This window comes from Cynocephalus volans, chromosome 7 (assembly GCF_027409185.1).
Source record: "Cynocephalus volans isolate mCynVol1 chromosome 7, mCynVol1.pri, whole genome shotgun sequence".
In the NCBI taxonomy this organism is placed as follows: Eukaryota; Metazoa; Chordata; class Mammalia; order Dermoptera; family Cynocephalidae; genus Cynocephalus; species Cynocephalus volans.
In genome coordinates, this window is record NC_084466.1 from 59,594,250 (window position 1) to 59,614,438 (window position 20,189).

The window sequence follows — 20,189 nt, forward strand, 5'->3', positions numbered from 1 at the left end:
GATTTGCAGTTCCTGCCCTACCACCCAGCTGGGTTAGCAAACACCAACTCAGCCAGCTCAAAGGCCACAACCTATGACGCCGTGTTTGATCTCTTGGGTAAAACTGACCATTCCTTTTTCATGTACCTTACACAGATATCTATCATGGAAGTTGTATACTTTATTGTTTTAATAGAGAGGGCTGTATCCCTCTATCATGGTGTTTATCAAACTTTTCTAAAGTAGAAAATATGTTTTACATTGAGATCCATTACACACAAACGTGTGTATGTGTGTGTGTGTACAACTGAACCAAAAATTTGATGAAAGATGTTTATTCCATGTGATGTACACAGATGTTTTCTATTCTATCCCTCTGGGAGGACGACTGTGTTTTATTTTTAATTTGGATCTCCAGACCTAGCACTATGCCTGGCAAACAGTAACACTCAATAAATGATATTGGATAGCATTTTGAAAACACTGACTATCAAAAGGTAAATACAGACAAGGCCGCTGTAATATCTGAATGGCTGTATCCTGAGATGACATGCCAAGGTACCCATTCTAAATCTAACACACTCTCTGCTCTGAGGAACAAAAAAGGATATATGTATAGAACTTGAGCTCCTAATAGCACCTATTTTATGTTTAGTTTTGGCAAATTCTGAAACTTCTACAAATTTTCATTAGATTAAGTTATATCTCAAGTATCAAAGCTGACAAGCTGGGCACAATGAACACTGCAGGGTATGCTACCTCCCCACTTCATATCTAAGAAGTCAACGTGATCTGTCCCAAAGAATGGAAATTAATACTGATCAGAAAAGATATAGACATAGCTACACGTAGACTTAGCTTGTCCTTGGGAGAGGGGGTGCAGGAGGAATACTCACACATACACACATACATATATATATAGATTTATAGATATAGATACATCAAGGAAGAAGCTGGGTAGTTGGTAAGTACCATGAACAGACTGGTCTTTGTAGGGAGAATAGAATTAGCTCCAGTTATAGAGTTACCTCTGGTGAGATCATGTTGCCCCCCCTCCAAACACACTGCATGCTGTTTTAATTATGAAGAAATCTAGAAATCATATTCCAGATTGTGTCAGCCTTCAGAAAGATCACTACAAGGTGTTCAAAACTGATAAATTCGGAAAGATGAAAATTGAAGCAGGGAACAGAGAAAGAAAACAGGAAATTGTACCCTCTGGATTAGACAAGCTTCCCATTGCTAATACTCTCAAGCCCACAAAACTAGCTGAAAATATGTCTTTCTGCTTCTTCAACCCTGATCAAAACTGCAGGGCACAGCTGCTTCACATCCTAGTAATCTAAGTGGACTAACTGTACTTTGTTGGCACAGTGTATTTTTAAACGGTATATTTATTGTTACGTAAGAGTCTGGGAATCTTAGTTCTCATTTTACTCTTTCTTATAGGTCAGACTTAAATACTATAATTTTGAATCAATTATGAGGAAAACAAACATAGGCTGAGATCCACTGTGTGAGGCTGATTAGTTTTGCAAATGATAGTGGGTGCAATTTCCACAGCTGGTGCCCACCATAAATGCTTTTCTAAGTGTGTACAAGTACCTTACTGTCTACTTCATTCACTTGTTTTTGGTGGAAAATTTCCATTCTACTTTATTCAAGTCATATGCTTTTCTTTCTCTGTTAGTCTGCCTGAAGTAATCAATTCTTGATATACAGGAACCAGTATGTAGCTTAAATCCAGATACAAATGGATGCTAACTAAATGCTGTGTTGATTATGTCAGGAATCCACTAATAGTATTAGGTTCTTCAAGGCAATAGAGGGGACCTTCTGGCTGACAGCTGGAACTGCCTAGTTTCAGCTGGTTTCTGAAATAAGTACTAAAGGGAGATACCATTACTTGTATGGGAGTGTGTGTTATTCATTCCACAATGAGTGTTTGCCATATACCAGGTTCTGAGTGTAGGTCCGGGGCTTATACTAGAGCATGAAACAGACATCCTTGCCTACAAGAAGTGTATACAGTGGAAAGACAATCAACTATTCACACAAATAACAGAATGGGAAAGAGTGATAAGAGCTATTGAGGAGAAGTACGGTGTGTTATAAAAGCACAAATGGCAGGACCTGAGCTCATTCTGCATATGCCTAGAGTGGCAGAACAGCTTTAAAACTAATTGTTTGATGACAGTAAAGAATTACTACTTTTTCTGGACATGATTATGGTATTGCGTGTTTGTATTTTTCTGAGTTCTTATGTTGTAGAGATATACTCTGAAATATTTATGATGAAATGATAGGATGTCTTGGATTAGCTTCAAAACAATCTAGGGGTATAGACTGGGAGTGGAGCCAGATTTTTCTTCTTGAAGTTGGGGCATTGGATTCATAGAATTTATTATATGTTCTTCTCTACTTTTGTTTTATGTTTTAAAAGTTCCATAATAAAAAGATAAAGAAAAATTTTCAGCAATACTAAATGAAATACTCATCAAATGGGATGAAAGTCCCATTTCTACAAGAAAGAAGAAAGCATCATTTTTCTCTTAGTGTTTTGCTGTGCCCCTGTCTTTCTTAGGATCTCCATGTGTTTTTATTTCTTCCTCTACTTTCTCATACCCTTGCCCACCTCCTCTCTCTTTCAACCACCTTATGGTATGTTTTTACTTTGACTTAGATTCTTTTCTGCAGTATTTAATAGAGGCATATGGTTTCCTCACTTCTTTCCTTCCCCAATTCCTCTCTCACATCCACTAAATTCAGTTGCCTTATCATCAGAAATGCTCCTGACTTCCCCTGTGGGGCAGTCCTTAACAGAACCAGGCTCCTTGTCACTGTCATGGCAATGGGAGAAGGAGTTGCCTATTTGTGCCCGAGCATCGCTGCAAAGCTCTGCTGCCTCCATGTGAGCTTCTAGTGTGTCAAGACTGCTCTATCCACTGTCCACTTAGGCAGAAATTCAGACTGGACAATTACATTTGAGGTTTTGAGTGTGGCAACAATAGGAATTCATTGGTTGGGGAGGAGAGAATGATGCATATCTGTTTGGTTTTTTTCCTAAATGGAACTTTATTATCTGTATGAAATGTAGAAAGGTATTTTACTTCACTTCTAACAAGACTTTTCATTATAGTTCCCCACACCTTTTCTGGAGAACTTTCAACCATTTCATCCCTAACATAGTTATCTGTCCTCATAATCTCTTTGGGAGAAGGGAGAGCGAAGTCCCCTGTCTTCAGAAGAGCAAATTCAGGCACAGTGAGGATAAACAAATTGTCTGAGGTCGCCAGAGAAGCCAGCAGAAGGGCTGAGAACAACACTCCCGTTGGTAGTGCACAGCAGATTATTTACTTGTGGGCTATGAGGGTCCTGGGCTTGCAGGCTTTCCTGAGGTTGTGGCAGGCGGGACCTACATTTTTATCTCTATTGTTCTCTACTGTTTACTTGCAGGATGTGAATGCACAGCATGTAATGGAATACCAGATGTTCTATGTGGGAGGAATTTCATAACTCACATACACACTTGAGCATGCTTTTTCTAACTGCACCCAGCTCCTTTCATTGAGCACAAAATGTAAATCTGCTTCCCAAATCACCATCAAGTCCTTCAGTCTGAAAGAACTGCTGGTTCTTAGGTATTTTTCACTTTTAGCCGAAGGACACATGATTCTTATTTTTGAGATGGGTTCAATCAAAGTAGCCAGGATCAGCTGTGAAACATCGGAAACCATTGGCTTGTCAGGCTAGATTTTAAGGCCTCCTCGCCCAACCTCACTGTCCACCACTCCCAGCTGGTACCCTTTATCCTGAGAAGACAAAGGAGCATAATCTCTCCACCATCGACACTATGCTCATCCTGCCCTGGTGCCTCTGCTCATTTATTTTTCCTTTCCTGGAATGTTCTAGCTCTTCTCTTCCCATCTCCAAATCCTGGCTGAGCTCAGGCCGCACGTCACTTCTGCCCACTGACCTTGCCCTTCTCTGCACTGCTGGAGGGCACAGCGTCTGTGCCATGTGACCTTAGCACATTGTGTGTGTGTGTGTTTGTGTGTGTGTGTGTGTGTGTGCTAGAAACAGACGTGGATGGAAAGATTTTAGCTTTAGTTTAATTTCTTTTAAAAATATCTTTGGTTTTACTTTCTCATGTGCTCAATTCCTTCTTCTACATAGTCATATGTGATCAATAAATTTAAAAGAGCCTGAGTAAAAAGAATGGGGGATTTTGTTCACCACGAGTGAGGGGGGTGGATATGGATTTCAGTTTGTGGTCCCCGTTGCTGCATGAGGTGAGGAATCACACAAATCTAGGTTTACCCATGGTCCTCTATGACATTTCACCACAATGGCCAGCACTATACCTGAGGCGATGAAAACACTGACCTCTGTCGAAATGCTCTCTGGCCCATGTCCCTCGCAGCTCTTTTGACCTCCTCAGGAACCGCGTCTTTCTCCGCCTCAGAGACCTGGTAGACTGTGTGGCCTGCGTCCAGCCGGTAAGGGCCTCCTTTGCCACCCAGACCTGCAGTGTCTCTTCCCCCTGGAAAGAAAACATGGAAATCCAGGTGTAAGTCTGAACCTGACCACAAAACAAAAGTCAGATCATGGCTTTAAGACAGTCCTGTGAAATATGTTAACTGTACTTAACTAGTAATTAAATATTCAAATGACCTTCTGGAAACAAAGGTGTTCCCTTGCTTAGGACATTTATCGTTGTCTCCATCCATCCAGATCCTACCCGTATTTCAAGGCTCAGTCCAAATTCTATGCCACTTTACTGATGGCTCTGTATCACAGGGATCAACACTCTTGTGTACTATTTATTACCCTTTGATATTTATTTTTCTTTTCTCAGCAACTATATGATGGATGGGATCATATTTTATTTACCTTTGTACCTCTGTACCTGTAAGAGTGGCTTGAATATCATAGATACTTAATATGTATTTGCTAATTAAATGAGCAAATCTCTTCCCTCACAGGTTACCTTATTTTTCCTTAAAATACTAAGAGACAGGCTATGGATACTGTTTCTTATGTTTGGCAAATCATAAAAGTGATGCACAGAGAGGTTAAGTGATCTATTCTTGACCTCCTATCACTGGCTTAGGCAAGATTAGAAGCCAATCATAACACCAACTTTGACTTTTAGCTTTGAATAACATATAACAGAGAGACATGGTCAGCTTTAGAACAGTTTTTCAATATAAACTCAAGTTTACATGCTTGTAAGTATACGTTATGTGATATTGTATGAATGTTTTATGTCATAAATATAAATGCTTATAAGGTCAGGTAGGTAATATTATAAAGTGGTGGGGACATTGGCTAACTAGAGAGGATTTGCCTGTCTAAATATGTTTAAATTCAAATTATTTTATTTACAACACTATGTTGACCAAAGAAAATACATCTGTTGGCCAGATTTGGCCTTTGTCCTACCAGTTTATTATCCCGGCTTTATAATGATTAGAATACTAGTAACCAGTTTCTTTGCTTTATCACACATAACTTGGGAACTTAGAAGAGAATCCAATATTAGAGGGGCAGTATAGTACGCTATAGTACAATATGTATACTAGTATTGTGTAGTGTAGTCTAGGTAAGACAGACTGGTTGAGTTTGAATCCTGTCCCCAACTCACTGGCCATGTGTCTTTGGGGGAAATTACTTAACTCCTCTGTGTTGCAGCTCCTCATCTATGAAATAGGGGTACTAATACTATTTACTTCATGCATTGTCATGAAGCTAAAATGCTTAGAACAGTATAAGGCACACAATAAGATCTATATGAGAGGTCTTCAAAAAGTTCATGGAAAGATTTACATTACTTATAATTCTGTTTTTCCATAAACTTTTAAAAGTACCCTTGTATGTATGCCTGCTCTTACTATTACTATTTAAACAACTCCCAGCCACACAGAATTAGGTAATTTCTAGTGTCATAAAATGGAAAATTTGAAAGCTTTTAGACTTTGGCTAAATTATGTTACATTTTTCTTCTCTCTTCTGGAGCTTTGATTCGTCTAATAAACTAAAAATGAGAACTGAGAATGAATTGCTTCCCTTATGAAAGTCTAGGTAGGTCATTTCCTTTTGGGAAATACCATGAGAACAGCCTATTAATTACAGTATTTTTATCCTTTGATTGCAGCACATCTTATTTCACTTTTATTTAGAAACGGGTGGTGGGAAATTCCTTCTCGGGTACGTGTGATTCCTGGCTCTCACTCACGGTCAGCCTACGGGCAGAGGGAAGCAGTAACTGGACAATGAGAATGAGGTACAGGTAGAAGAGGTGCTTCTGGGATCTGACTTCCTTCCTACAGGAAGTTATCCTTAGGTGTGGGTGGACCATGAACAAGAGCTTAAAGCTTCCTAGGTACTGAGATGACATCATTTTGGTAAAAGGAGAAAAGGACCCACAACTGTTAGAGGCTGGTATGACTGTGGCCAGCATGAGTCACATGCCCCTCGGGAGAGTCATGCTGGGGTGGAGAAGGCATAAGGAGAAAGTTCTTCATGATCTCCACTTCTGAGAGCCTTTAATTCATATTGTTTAAATGTAAATGCTTACCAGAGACTCTAAGACTGCAAGGCATAATCTCAAAGCTAAGCTTGGACATTACAAACTAGTTCATAAAATAAGGGGGAAGATAGACAAGGGTTAGATTTGAAGATGAAAAGGGAATCAAATGACTTGTTGGGCCAGAGCTAAGCTCCATGCAGACAATTCTGAGGCAGAAGAATGACAGAGAGAAAAGAGAAGTTGAAGCCAAGGAGCCTGGTCAGTTGAAAAATAAATGGCTAAAGGAAGCAAACACATGGTCTTCAGTCTGGACAGATATGTGAGCTAGTAGATTCAAGTAGAGTAACAAACAAGAACTTTTCATTGCTGGAAAACCTACATCTGGCCAGCTCCTTTCACAATGCATTCCATATGGATTAAAGCTTGTTGGCTGGACACTGATTTCCAAATCAAAGGACATTTCTAAAAATAGCCTTACTTTAAAGCTTGACGAATAAACAGTGTAGGCAGAAGTCTGCAGAATTATTTGATAACACATTGTTTCAGTACAGAAACCCATTTCCTCCCGAGGCTGTCAAGGCCAAGAGGCACAGGCCATCCTAAAGGAAGGTGAAGTAGGGAGCTCGTGCCAGCACTCCTCACGGCTGAGATAAGTGCGTACACAGTCTGGCCCTATTCCTGTGGCACAGCAGATGTGTCTGCTCCAGCTGCCGCGGAGGAAAAAGGAAGACGACAGTCATGGGAACAATGCTGTTGTCTGGCAGCCAAGAGGAAGGAATGGACTGCAGCCATTGGTTCAAACTGAAACCAGCTCTCTTATCTCAAAATCCTGCATCCTCAACATACTCACTTCTGAGATGTGGAAGACAAGGACCATTTCTTTTCAAAGTCAGTTGCTCAAGAAATAATTTGCTATAGGTTTCTGGCATGATTCCAAAGGCATGGAATTTAAAAGAAGGGATTAACACTTTAATGAATACATTCTTCATGCCACGCATTGTGGTCAGTGCTTTACAACCATAATCTCATTTAGTTCTCACCACAACCTTGTGAGGCAGTTAATATTATTCCACTTTTACTGATGAAGCAACTCTGGGAGGGTGAGAACAGTTTTAGGTCATAGGGTGGCAGCCTCTGTGGGACTCCACATGCCAGGCTCTTTGTATGTGTTGATGTCACACAGGGGTAGAGGGCAACAGCACAAGCCAAGTGAATAATGGGGGGAAGGAGAAGGAAAAGCTGTTCTCCCAGCCTTTTCAGCGGTGGTATGCTGGCCATATGGGCTTGAGAAGCCTCAGGAAGCCCGACCCAGGAGAATGCCCGTGTTACCAACCTGTTCCACCAGCCCAAGTGTTACCACCCACATGGGGCATGTTGTCTGGGTCCTCCTTCCCATGTTTTGGGGAGCTCACATCTTCACCACTGTCTCTGTTGATTGTTATCTAAAAATAAAAAATCAAGACATCACTATCTTGTGACCAACACCAGGAAATGCGTGACACAGTAAAGTCTTTTCCTGTAAGTCTTTAAGGTATCTCATAACCTCAGGCCATAGAACATGATAGACGTTGTTAGTGTCTAACAAAAATTTCATCAGATTTAATATCAGACTTAACTTTAGTTGGGAAGAAGATGAATTAAATTAAAAAAAAATTATTTTAGAAGAAGAAAAGGAGCTGGACTGGATTATAGCTTCAGAATTCTCCTGGTACAGAACATGCCATAAGCACTTTTACAAAGCATGAGGAAAGAAGCAGGGAAAATGGATCTCAGCAAAGATGGACATTTTCCCAGTGGTTTAAAAGGATCCTTAGATGAACCAGCTGAGTCACTAAATATACATTTACCCATTTATTTTCAAAGAAATCCTATTACTGTGAGAAATGCCATTTTATATTAAATATATGAAAAAGAAAAACAAAATGTATAAATGTGTGCCTTAGTAATAGACTTATGTTGTACATACCCATATATACTAAAAACTACTTATTTATTTTCTGGACCCATTCCAATTTTGTTATGGTGTTTTGTGGCTTTCCTAATTCATTTTCATTTTAAAACTGGATTTATTATTCCTGCAATTCAAACAGAGTAAGTGGCACTTTAGCCCTCTCCCAGGAGAGCCTGTAGCTGGTTGGTCCTATTTCATTCAACACAGATTCACCAAAAGGATTGATAACCACACAGGAATTCCAATCCTAGTAGTCACTTCAGTAGATACTATTCCACAATAAAAACCAAACCAAAACAAAACAAAAAAGCCTCAGAGCATTCACATTTCACATATAACTATGGGCCTGCTCTCAAATGTAATGATTTTCAGGGAAGACAAGATCAAAAACTATTCATTTATTTGTTCAAATAAGATGTAGAGAAAACATACTGGCAGGACATCATGAGAAATACCATGGGGCCTAAAAGCCATGTAGGATTGGTCACTGCCCTTACTGTGGAATAGGGGAGGTAGCAAATGGCCTGAAGTCGTCAGAGTTAACCCATTCTATGTCTGTACGTGGCCTTTTCATTCTTGACATTGAGATTAATGAAGATAGGTAGATAATTTGAGGTCTTTGCAAATAAAATGGCTAGGAAGAATAAATTCAACATAATTTACATTGTCTTATGTCCAGATGAGTTCACTTCAAATGTTAGGATATTGTAAAGAGATTTTAATGAAGTGGACTTTTCTGCCAATAACTTTGGCAGCATTAGCAAAAGTTTTTTTGCCATACTTCAGCATACTTTAAGAAAATTCAGCAGCCAGAACATGACAATTGATATGAATTCCACACACATAATCACATTTTAAAACTGGGTGAAAATAATTTTTCTCTCTTTTTTTCTTAAACTAGGCAGAATAGCAACATTTAGAGAACAAATGAATATTTAAAATGCTTTTCCCAAAACTTGCCACCACTTTCCAACTTATCCATAAACAGTGTAAGACATAAGCAGTAAATTAAAATATGTATACCAAGTACAAGAATTCTAACAGAGAACTAACCAATAAAATTTTCTGTGTTGACAGAACTGTTTATACCTGCAGTATCCAATATGGTAGTCACTAGCAATTAGCCCAGTTTGGCTACTGAGTACTTGAAATGTAGCTTGTGCAACTGATGACCTTATTTAAATTTCATTTAGTTAACTAAAATTTAAATTTAAATAGCCACACGTGGCTAGTGGCTATTTGATTTGACAGCAAAGCTCAGGGACAAGCTTGCCCCAGACCTAGAGATACTGTTGGAGATTTTTGCAGCATCCTATAGATGTTCTCCATGAGAAATGAGAAAAACAGGAAAAATTCCAAAATTGGAATAGGATTTTATTCTGTTGTTAATTTAAGAAATCTATGTAAAGGTATGACTTCAGTCTAACTTTTTTTCAACAAACAGTGAAACTTAAACATGGAGATACATTTATTACAATAAGAAAATACACTTAGTTTTTACACATAAAAATACATTTATTACAACAATGTTGCCACTACTCCAAACATTTCTGGATTGCTTCTGGATCTTCAGAATCCATGGCAGATTCTTTTTTAATATCTTTGACGGTGGCACTTATGTGTCCTTTAAAAACATTTGATTTTTAATAAACTGCCTAAGGATACTTGGAGTTAATTTTTGGTGTAAGCTATTTAACTTGCTACATAACCTTTGGCAAGTCCATTTACTTTTCTGGGCCTCAGCTTTCTCATCAGAACCTAAGGAGGTTGAACTAAATGATTTCTACCATCTCACCCAGCACTGACATGCTGTGACTGATTCAGTGATTCTAAATATGGTAGATAAGGTGATCAAGCTGGGTTTCAGTCAAAACCAGATGCAATTAATACAATCATGAGACTAGTTTGCTTATAAGGGTTGTGACTCTTCTATAGGTCAATTAGAAAAAATAAGTTCAAAAACGGTCTGAGCAATGACAGCATTGTTGTAAGAACTGTTCTGAATACCATTCCTTACTTTGGGGTGTGTATTCTGGTATGCTGTTTAAAAACAACTAAAAACTTCAGAAGAAGTATGAAAAGCAAATTCCTACGTTTCTAGTAACTTTACTTTCATGATTATCTCCTTTAGACCTTTTATACAATCTAGTTACTCTGTTGTATTCTAGTTATTCTGCTGTAACTTTTTAAAAACAAGTACTAAAAATGGTGGCACAAGGCAAAAACAAAAACAAAAAACCAAAAAGGTCTCTCCTACAGCCTCCTTCAGTTACCTCCAAAGTCATGCTTTTGAAGTTGCAAAGACACCTATAATGACCATCAGGGAGGCAGAAAACAGTCTATAACATTTCTGGGCAGAAAGGAACCAGCATGTTCTTTGCCACCTGTGTGTCCTGCCAAGCCATCTGCTGGGAAATGGCACAGCTCACACTGGCAACAACAAGGTAGCCCCACACTAACTCCAAATGAGAGCCTAGAGATGTTTTAAAATGGACAAATTCTTGACCAAAATAATCATCAGCCCAAACCTGATTTATTCCAGAGAGACACATACTATAAAATTCTAGGGTTACTTAATTAAAAGCAAGGCATCTAGGGAGTTTAATTTTCTCTGTTTTATGAATCCCATTACACTCACTCACAGGCATATATTTCTGTAGATGGATGGGGGAAGGAGTCTGCCAAGGGTTCACAAAGCCATTTTAGGGCATCTCTTACATGAATTGACAATAACTCATAAAAGGTGCAAGGCAGGAAGTCTAGGACAGTCCAACTCACAACAGAACTGGAACAGATACTAGGGAAGGCCTATCATTTGAGGAAGCTTGTTTCCTGGGGACAAATGTGTGCTATAAGTGCCACTGCTATTCAGAAAATTGATAAGCTGCTGTCTGTTTTCATGTATGTTTTGAGAAGCAGTTAGAATGCATTTCCTTTGAGAGCTGGCTTCACCTAGAAAGAACTCACGTTAAATCTTCCAACTACTAAAATAGACACTAGTGCATTCACTTAAAGGGATCAAAATTTTCCCCGAACCAGAAAATATTGTGGCCCCTTCCAACTTTTGAGGCTACCCAATCCACATGCTGAAACCCTGATGTTTCTTGCAGCCGACACACTCTACTTCCTTTTAGGTAAGTGTGCTGTAATCCTAAAGATCATTATCCTCTTACATATGAATTAAAATGGAAAAAGAACATGGATCTTATAAATTACAACTCATAAATATGTCCCAGAGTGAAGCAACACAAAGCCAGCACAGAAAGGAACATGACTCACTAAAGTCCTGTAAAGCTGGGCAGGTCCCATATATTTTAGGTTCTTCCTTGAGCTCATGATTTTTAAAAACCATTAATAAAATGATATAAATAGCCAGAATATAATCCTCGAAGAAAAGTTAGCTCTTGGAGGTAGGACTGGACAACAGAGCTGATTGCCATTTTCCAGGAGACTAGATGTGGTGCATCAGATATTTCTAGTTGCCCATCCAACATCCATTCCCTCTTTCTCCCTTTTAAATAGAAGTCAGATGAATCCTGGTTGGCTGGAATTAAGTACAGTAATCCCATTACCCGTTGCTGGTGATTGGTCTAGGGAAAGCCATGTGCCCCGAGATGTAAAAGAAAGCCTATCAGGGGCCTTCTGGGAAAGATTTTCCTCCCAGGTAAAAGAAGGGAGGGTCATGAGGAGAGCTTCTCACTGTCTTGGATATACCACTCTCCAACCACCACCCCTCACACACACACACACACACACACACACACACACACACACACACACACACACACACACACACACACACACACACACACTCTTGTTGCTTTGGGACACAGTTGAGTGAGTATATGATGCATAGAGCTATAGCCTCCACCTGGTGACTGTGTGGCAACAAGAAGGTGGCAGAGTGGACAGATGGAAGAATCTATGCCCCTGATGACATTCATTCGTCCATTCTCTTATACAAATATTCCTGTGTATGTTTGTGATGCATCTACAACTCACTGGGATACAAATATGCATGAAACAAAATTTTTGCTTCAGCACAGGGTGTTACAGGCCGTAATAAAGTCCTGAACACATCAGCCTAAAACATATTATTGTCTAAGGTTATTCTTATCTACAGGTTAACAATTTCTTTCATAGATGCAATGAAAGTTATATTAACATATTCCTAGGAATGATGGTCTTTCATATGAAGTCAGCTGGTTTAAAAAAAAAAAGCTGACTATTACCCAGTTTTCATAAATAACCTGTACTTTCTACAATAATAATGTATGGCAAAAATACCTTTGTCCAAGTGGAGACACCTGGACCAGTGGAACTGAATAGAGAACTCAGAAATCAACCCACAGACTTACAGCCAATTGATATTTGACAAAGGTAACAAAAACATAAATTGGGGAAAAGACTGCTTCTTCAATAAGTGGTGCTGGGAAAATTGGATATCCATATGCAGAAGAATGAAACTATACCTGTGCCTCTCACCATATATCAAAATCAGTTCAAAATGGATTAAAGACTTAAGTATGAGACCTGAAATTGTAAAACTACTAACGGAAAATATAAGGGAAACACTTCAGGAACTAGGACTGGGTACAGACTTTAGGAAAAGAGCCCCAAAGCACAAAAAACAAAAGAAAAAATAAGCAAATGGGATTATATCACACTAAAAAGCTTCTGCACAGCAAAGGAAACAATCAACAGAGTGAAATGACAACCTATAGAGTGGGAGAAAATATTTGCAAATTATACATCTGATAAGGGATTAACATCCAGAATATACAAGGAACACAAGCAATTACACAGTAAAAGACAAATAACCCACTTAAAAAATGTGCAAAGGAGCTGAATAGACATTTTTCAAAGGAAGACATACAAATGGCCAACAGGCACTTAAAAAAATGCTCAACATCACTAATCATCAGGGAAATGAAAATTAGAACCACATTAAGATATCACCTCACCCCAGTTAGAATGGCTATAATAAAAAAGATGGAGAATAACAAATGCTGACAATGACGTGGAGAGAAAGGAACACTCCTACGTTGTTAGTGGAACTGTAAATTAGTACAACCACTACGGAAAACAGTATGGAGGTTTCTCAAACAACTACAGATAGAACTACCATATGATCCAGCAATCCCACATCTCCAAAGGAATGGAAATCATCATGTCAAAGGGATACCTGCACTCCCATGTTCATCACAGTTCTATTTACAACAGCCAAGATATGGAACCAACCTAAATGTCCATCTATGGATGACTGGATAAGGAATCACCTTGGGATACTACTACTACCTTGGGATACTATCACACCATGGGATACTACTCTGCCATAAAAAAGAATGGAATTCTGCCATTCACAGCAAAATGGATGAGCTTGGAGAAACTTATGTTGAGTGAAATAAGCAAAGCACAGAGGGAAAAATACCACCTGTCTTCACTCATAAGTTGGAGCTAAGAGAGAAAGAAGGAAGGAAAGAAAGACAACAGTGGTGTGTTGGACTTGCAGAGGGAGAGAACATTCCTAGGGTTGTGGAGTTGGGTAGGGTAGGAGGGAGGAGGAAGGAGGTCAAGGATTAATTGGGTGGGGACACGGGGAATAATTGCAATCTGTGGTAATGGGCATACTGATATTACTTATCTGGCCATCACATCTTGGGCACAAGTGATGACGGTCAGCTTTGTACTCCATGAATATGCGTAACCAATTAAAAAAAAAAACTTTGTCCCATAGATCACTTCTATGTGTTCCAACTTCAATCTCTGGCAAAGTTATTAAGTATGCAATTTACCTTCAGTTCTTCCCTGTCGTGGTGATAACATTTGCTTTCAAATATGCAACGACCCCTGCCCTCTTTAATCCCTTCTACCCTTAAAAAGCAGAGAAGAATCTGACTTTGATCACTAATACCCACAAATTACATTGTTGCTAATACTCACTCATATTAAATAATTAAACTCAGAGGGCATTCACATTTTAAGTGCTTTTATTACTAATTGAGAAATAAAGTCCTTTTTCCTTTGTTAGAGAGTCTAGGAATCAGCAAGCAGGCAGAAGTGGTGGGATGGGGCAGGGAGCATGCAAGGCCTACTCCCTGGCTCCGAAGACAAACGACTATTAGGTTGACTTGTGACATTACAAACGAGAGGCAGAATAGATTGGTCTGTGGTCTGTTCTGTAGAAGCTCTGTCTTCTGATGTAGAAAGAGTTCCTTTCCTTTTTCATGGGTTTCTTCAAGTCAACCAGAAAACCCGCCTTCCTGACTTTGGGCTGGAACCCTTTGACCACCTCCCCAAACTCTACCCAACTCAGTCTTACCCTCTTCTTTCTTTCTGCTTGAACACCCCTAGAGGGCTGATGCATATTTTGATTTTTGGCACAAGTGATATGCTTGGTAATATTTTTAAATATTTGAAACTGTAACTAAAAACACTCCCCTTTTTCTACCTAGATGTTCTGGAACATGTCCCTATACGCATCCTATTTATTTTCCTACCTGAGTTTACAAAGTCTCTGACAAAGAACTTTCTCACTGAAATGACTTTTTATTAAGAACCATGATTATACAACAAAAACATCCAGTCCAATTAAAATGAAAACTTTATAGATTTCACAGACTTGGGCTAAAAGGAGGGCAAAATATCAATATATTAATATTTTGCTTTACCTTTTATTATTTGACAGTAGTTGCGCACAGTGGCTTATACATATAGACTTGTGTATAACAGGCACTTAATAAATATGTATTAAATGTGTGCGCGGGAGGCTACTCAGTAACAGAAAACTAAGAGTTTAATCTTCTGTATACAATCTTCTCCACAATAAGCTGTCATCTGGGTGCCCGATGGGATTCTTTTTGGCTCTTGTTGCCAGCCCACAATTGGCATGCTGTGGGTCCACTGGTTAGCAGACAGCCATCTGATAACGAGGCAGGAAATGTGTTCCTATTGGCTCTGGGTTCTTCTTAAATCCTGATCCTAAATCGCCCTCAGCTTGACTCTGATCCCTACCAAGGTATCAGCTCAGGTTCAGGAAGGATCCCTCATGGCCCTTGGATGGACTCCTGCCATACTCTGAGTCCTTGGATGAGGGTGTTTCTTCTTTCTCCCTGGTCCAAACAGAGCTGTCTGAATGGCTGTGAAAATAAACCTATACAGGTTTATTTAATAAACCTATTTTCTATTGCAGAACTCACTTAGAGTACCTTATTTATTCATTTGCTTTCTTCTATTTAAATTCAAATAGGAACAAAAACATAAAGATTTTTGGAAAATGTGGAAATATGAAATGCAGAATGTGGGGTCAAGAGGATGTTTCATGGATTAAGATGCTGAACATACAAACAAATCTTTAAGGGAAACCAAATGATATTATTGTGTATAGGTATCAAAAACAAGTTTTGCAAAACCACAAATAACTGGCAAGGCAATAATTTACTGGCACACAAACATACTCCTCCTGCCTCCACCTCACCCAAGCACATCCAGTATTCTAAACATATACACAAAACAACTGCTAATCAAATTCAGAGACAGCAGGGGTGGGGCAAGCTGTCAGGTCTTTCTATATCCTACCCTTTCCATTTTTGCCTCTGTTACTTTTAAGATCCTTCAAAAGGTTAATATTCAACATTAGGGTAAGTTAAAGCCCAGCCATCAGACCTCCAAAGCCAAGGAAAAGATTAGCAATGCAGGGCAACCTCAACTATGCAAACAGTGGACAAAATGCCTTGGTTTTGTTATATACAAGGTTGCCCTGACAAGAGACATTTAATGCCATGTACTTTTATCATTATTAAAGCTAAATGATCTCTCTTAGCATTTCCTGGCCTGGTGATTTCAGTCTCAGTGAAGTCTTGTGCTTTCTACAAAATACAAGACCTATTTGGCAATTTTTTAAAGCCATTCTGCTTTCTATGTCAACAGAATTCTCTGAAGTGTTAAGGGAACCTAGGAAAAGGAAGGGTGGATAGAAAAGCCATTCATTTCACTACATTGGGTAGAAACAAAAGGGGGGTTCAATATGACCCAGGTTCTAAAAATTCTTCGGAGCACCTACCACAACTATGTGCAAAAGCATTTAGCATGGGAAATTCTTTTCTGAAAATAGGGGGGCTAACTGAATCACTGATAGGTTATTATAGCATAGTCTCTGTGGACAGATATTACAACTGTCAAACCTTGGCAGTTGGTTTTCCATTTTCTTTGTTTCTATTAAAGTCACATTATGCCACTAGCCATTATTTCTTCTAGCTATGCTTTATATAATTGTTGGTTCACCATCTCAGGCTACAATAATGTTTATGAAGCCATTGCCTATTGATATTTCCCCTGAGTTTCCCCAACCATTTCCTCAAGGCACCTGGAGTTCCTGAAAAACCTGTTATAACATCCAGTGACAACAATCTTCCTTTGCTTCTAACAGGCCCAGCACTGTTACATACTTTTTGACAGTCACTATGGGTCAAAATTATTAATCAGGATACAAAATAATGACATAAGGAGAGGCCATAGTGAAATAAGCAATATGCACTGCATACACACAACTCAGGATAAGGTGATACATCACTCAATTGTTGAGGGCATTTATGGCTTGGGGTTTTGAGGCTTACTGTATGAGGGAAACTTCCAGACTGCAGTACTAGCTGAAATGGGCTCAGAGTACAAAACAGCACTTGGAGCGTGGGCAAAATTCACATATTAAGTAACTGTAATATATGCTTTTATCATAGGACATTTATGTATGTGTGTGTATGTGTATATATATATCCACACACTTATAAACCTTTTAAAGAAAGTATTTCAGTGATAAACAGCATTGCATTGAATCAGTGCTATGCAGTGTGCAGGAAGATGTGGCCAGATTATGTAACCTGGCAGTAATTCTAGGTATGAACATCCAGAGGGCAGGGACTGGGTCTCACTCTTCCTGCCATCTTCAGCAGGTGGTACAGTCCTGGAGCGTGGCAGAAGCTCAGTAAATGTCTGGTGAATAAGTGAATGACTGCATTTCCGGCATTGCCACAATAGCCATGTTAAAGCCACAGAATGGCTGCAGTGGTGTACATGCCACTAAGAATATACAGAAGCCTGATAACTGCTCTCCTGGAATTTAAGGAGAACAAGTTGAAAAGCAGGAACTTTGGGGGAGGAGAAAAGACTACTATTGGATCTCACTTTGTGAAACATTCTTTTAATTTTAGGTTGTGAAGGCTCTTGCTCTGTGAGTAACAAATTTAGAACACTAAATACCAGTGGGTAAAGCTTTCTAATTAAATTTAGGGCACAGTTAATATGATACAAATTTATGTCATGTATCATTGATAGTGAGCTACATGGTAATTAGAAACAAACAAACAATTCATGTAATGACTATAATTAATCAGTGGCTCATATAATCAAACATAGGCGAGTGGTCATTTTCTCCTTTGTGTTAGTTCTCCAGTTTCTTTACCAGCGTGAATCTGTCGGTTTCCCATTTACACCCTGAAACTCTTACTCCTGAAAAGACCAAAGCCCTGATGCCATTACGACAGATTCCCCTGGCCTCTGTCTGCTCTAGTTCCCCTCCTTCTCCCTGCACACTATCCCACTCGTCTCCCTCTGTGTGTCCGATCTGAGAATTCCTTCTGCAGTGCCGTTCTTGGGAGGCCCAGGAAATTGAGAGCTTGAGACAGCAGAAACTTTGGAACACGGAGCTGTATACTTTGGCCATGGGTGCCATGGCATGGTGACTAGGCAATGATGGGGATTATTCAGAGGGGAGAGGACAGAAAATAATGTAAAGAGATTAAATTAACACAGGACATTGGGGCTGAACTAGGTGAGTAGGGTGGCAGCCAGACCTTCCTCTGCATCCTCCCAGTGTCTGTATTGTCTTCTGTTGTACTGTAATTTCTATGACGCTTAGGAATTTTTTCATGTCTGTCTCCTTCCACTGATGTCATTGTACCCCAGGACCTACCTAATACAGTGTACTATTCTAGTTATGCAACCATGTGAGATAGCTTAACAGAACCCTGATTCAAGAAACACGTTTTAAGGATACAAAGTAGAGTGGGAGAAAGAGGGAGGGGGAGGGTGGTTGGGGATAATTAGGTGGGGGACACAGGCTGCAACTGCAATTTGTGGTAATGGGCATGCTGCCAGTATGGATCTGGCCTTCACATCTTAGGCACGAGGAATGACAATCAGCTTTGTATCTCATGAATATTCATAACTAATAAAAAAAAAGAAACACACTTTATACCCCACTTTTGATTTATTTTGATATGTCTTAATGCCATTTCTGGCAACAAGTAAGTTTAACATACAGAATGAGGTTAGACATCTACGGTACAGATTTTAAATGAAGGAGAGGAATTAGCAGTGTTTGAGAGGATGGGGGTATACAGCAGAGAACACAGGGCTGAAAGTTGTAACCTAAATTTCAGCCCTGTGTGGCCTCTAACTTGCTGTGCAATGCTAGGCAAGTCATTTAACCCTTCTGGGCTTTAGTTTCCTCATCTTCAAAATGAAAAATTAGACTAAATTCTTTCTAGCTCTAATTTATTTATTTGGGCCTTTATCTACATTTATTTCAGTTCTAGTTTACAAATCACCAGGGGTCAATTTGAGTAAAACAAAAGTTAATTTAAAGAATGTTCTGATACAATCATGTAAAAGTTTGGCTCTTCTTCAAATTGGCTCACTAAGATTTTAAAATAAAAAAAAAATAAGTTTTTTGAGAGGCAGCTTGATGTTATGGAAAAGCCACTTTACTGGGAATTAGAAGACTGGCTTTTGATCTTGGTTCTGGCACTAACTGGGGAAGTGGTTTTGGCCAATGTTACTTATATTCTTTTAGCTTTATTCACCTAGAAGACGACGAGGGGGACAGCTGGCAGAAATGAAATTCAAGTACACTACATGGCTCTGCTGATTGATGATAACATCTTACATATTATTATAGTGTGAAACCTGAACACTAGGTCTAATCAAAATTCCAGTATAAATTTCTTGGGGGAAGTGTATATCAAACACTGGGATAGGGAGATATAAAGTGTGTATCATAGAGCAGAGATGGGGAAGTGAAAGAGATCTAAATCCTGAACCTCTACAGTTAAAGTCAAAGGATAATGCCTAAATACGTGGGCAAAAAATAAATCAGTGAAAAGAGCTGAAAGTGTCTGCCTCTGAGCTATTTTTCATAACAGGTCTTATAGATTTAATTTTTAAAATTATGAATATATATAACACAGGTAAACCTTCAGGTGCCTCCCTTTCTTCCTTGCCTGTCAGACTACCTACCTGCCCATGGTAGTTTATTTAATAAACACTGGCTATGAGTCAGGCTCTCTACTAGATGCTAAGGACACACAGTCCAGTGAGATCTAGTTCTGTATTTCCTGGAGTTTCCAGACAGGGCTTTGTGGTGGGGGGTTGGGGGGATCTATACTCAATAATCAGTGCAGAGAATGGGTGGAGTGCCAGGCCAGGATCAGCTCAATATGTTAGTGAAACAAACTGGAAGGGCTCCTAACCCAGGCTGCGGGTCAGGACAAGTGTCAGGGAAAGCTTTCTGGAAGAGGTAATGCCCAAGAAGAACCTTGAAGGAAGTGTCAGAGTTGGACAGTACTGGAGGCTGGGGATTTCAGGCAAAAAAGGACAGCAGTGTGGGTGCTGAGTTGAAAACAAAGATATTAAGTGGAAGTTTACATGGGGTGCCCTTTCTGTCTGTGTTCA

The 20,189-nt window shown here is 39.3% G+C and overlaps 1 protein-coding gene across 6 annotated transcripts in view; it reads right to left on the reverse strand.

The window, feature by feature from the left end:
• The window catches only part of VWA8 (von Willebrand factor A domain containing 8), a 427,373-nt gene that overhangs the window by 45,560 nt on the left and 361,624 nt on the right, over positions 1 to 20,189 (reverse strand). For all 6 annotated transcript variants that reach the window (XR_010024043.1, XM_063102173.1, XM_063102175.1 and 3 more), the window contains 2 exons: positions 7,845 to 7,953; positions 4,366 to 4,522 (listed from right to left, as the gene is read on the reverse strand). Coding sequence is in view for 5 of the 6 variants with exons in the window: in XM_063102173.1 (XP_062958243.1) it covers positions 4,366 to 4,522; positions 7,845 to 7,953 (266 nt within the window). In the remaining variant the exon portion in view is untranslated. The remainder of the gene's footprint in view (positions 1 to 4,365; positions 4,523 to 7,844; positions 7,954 to 20,189) is intronic.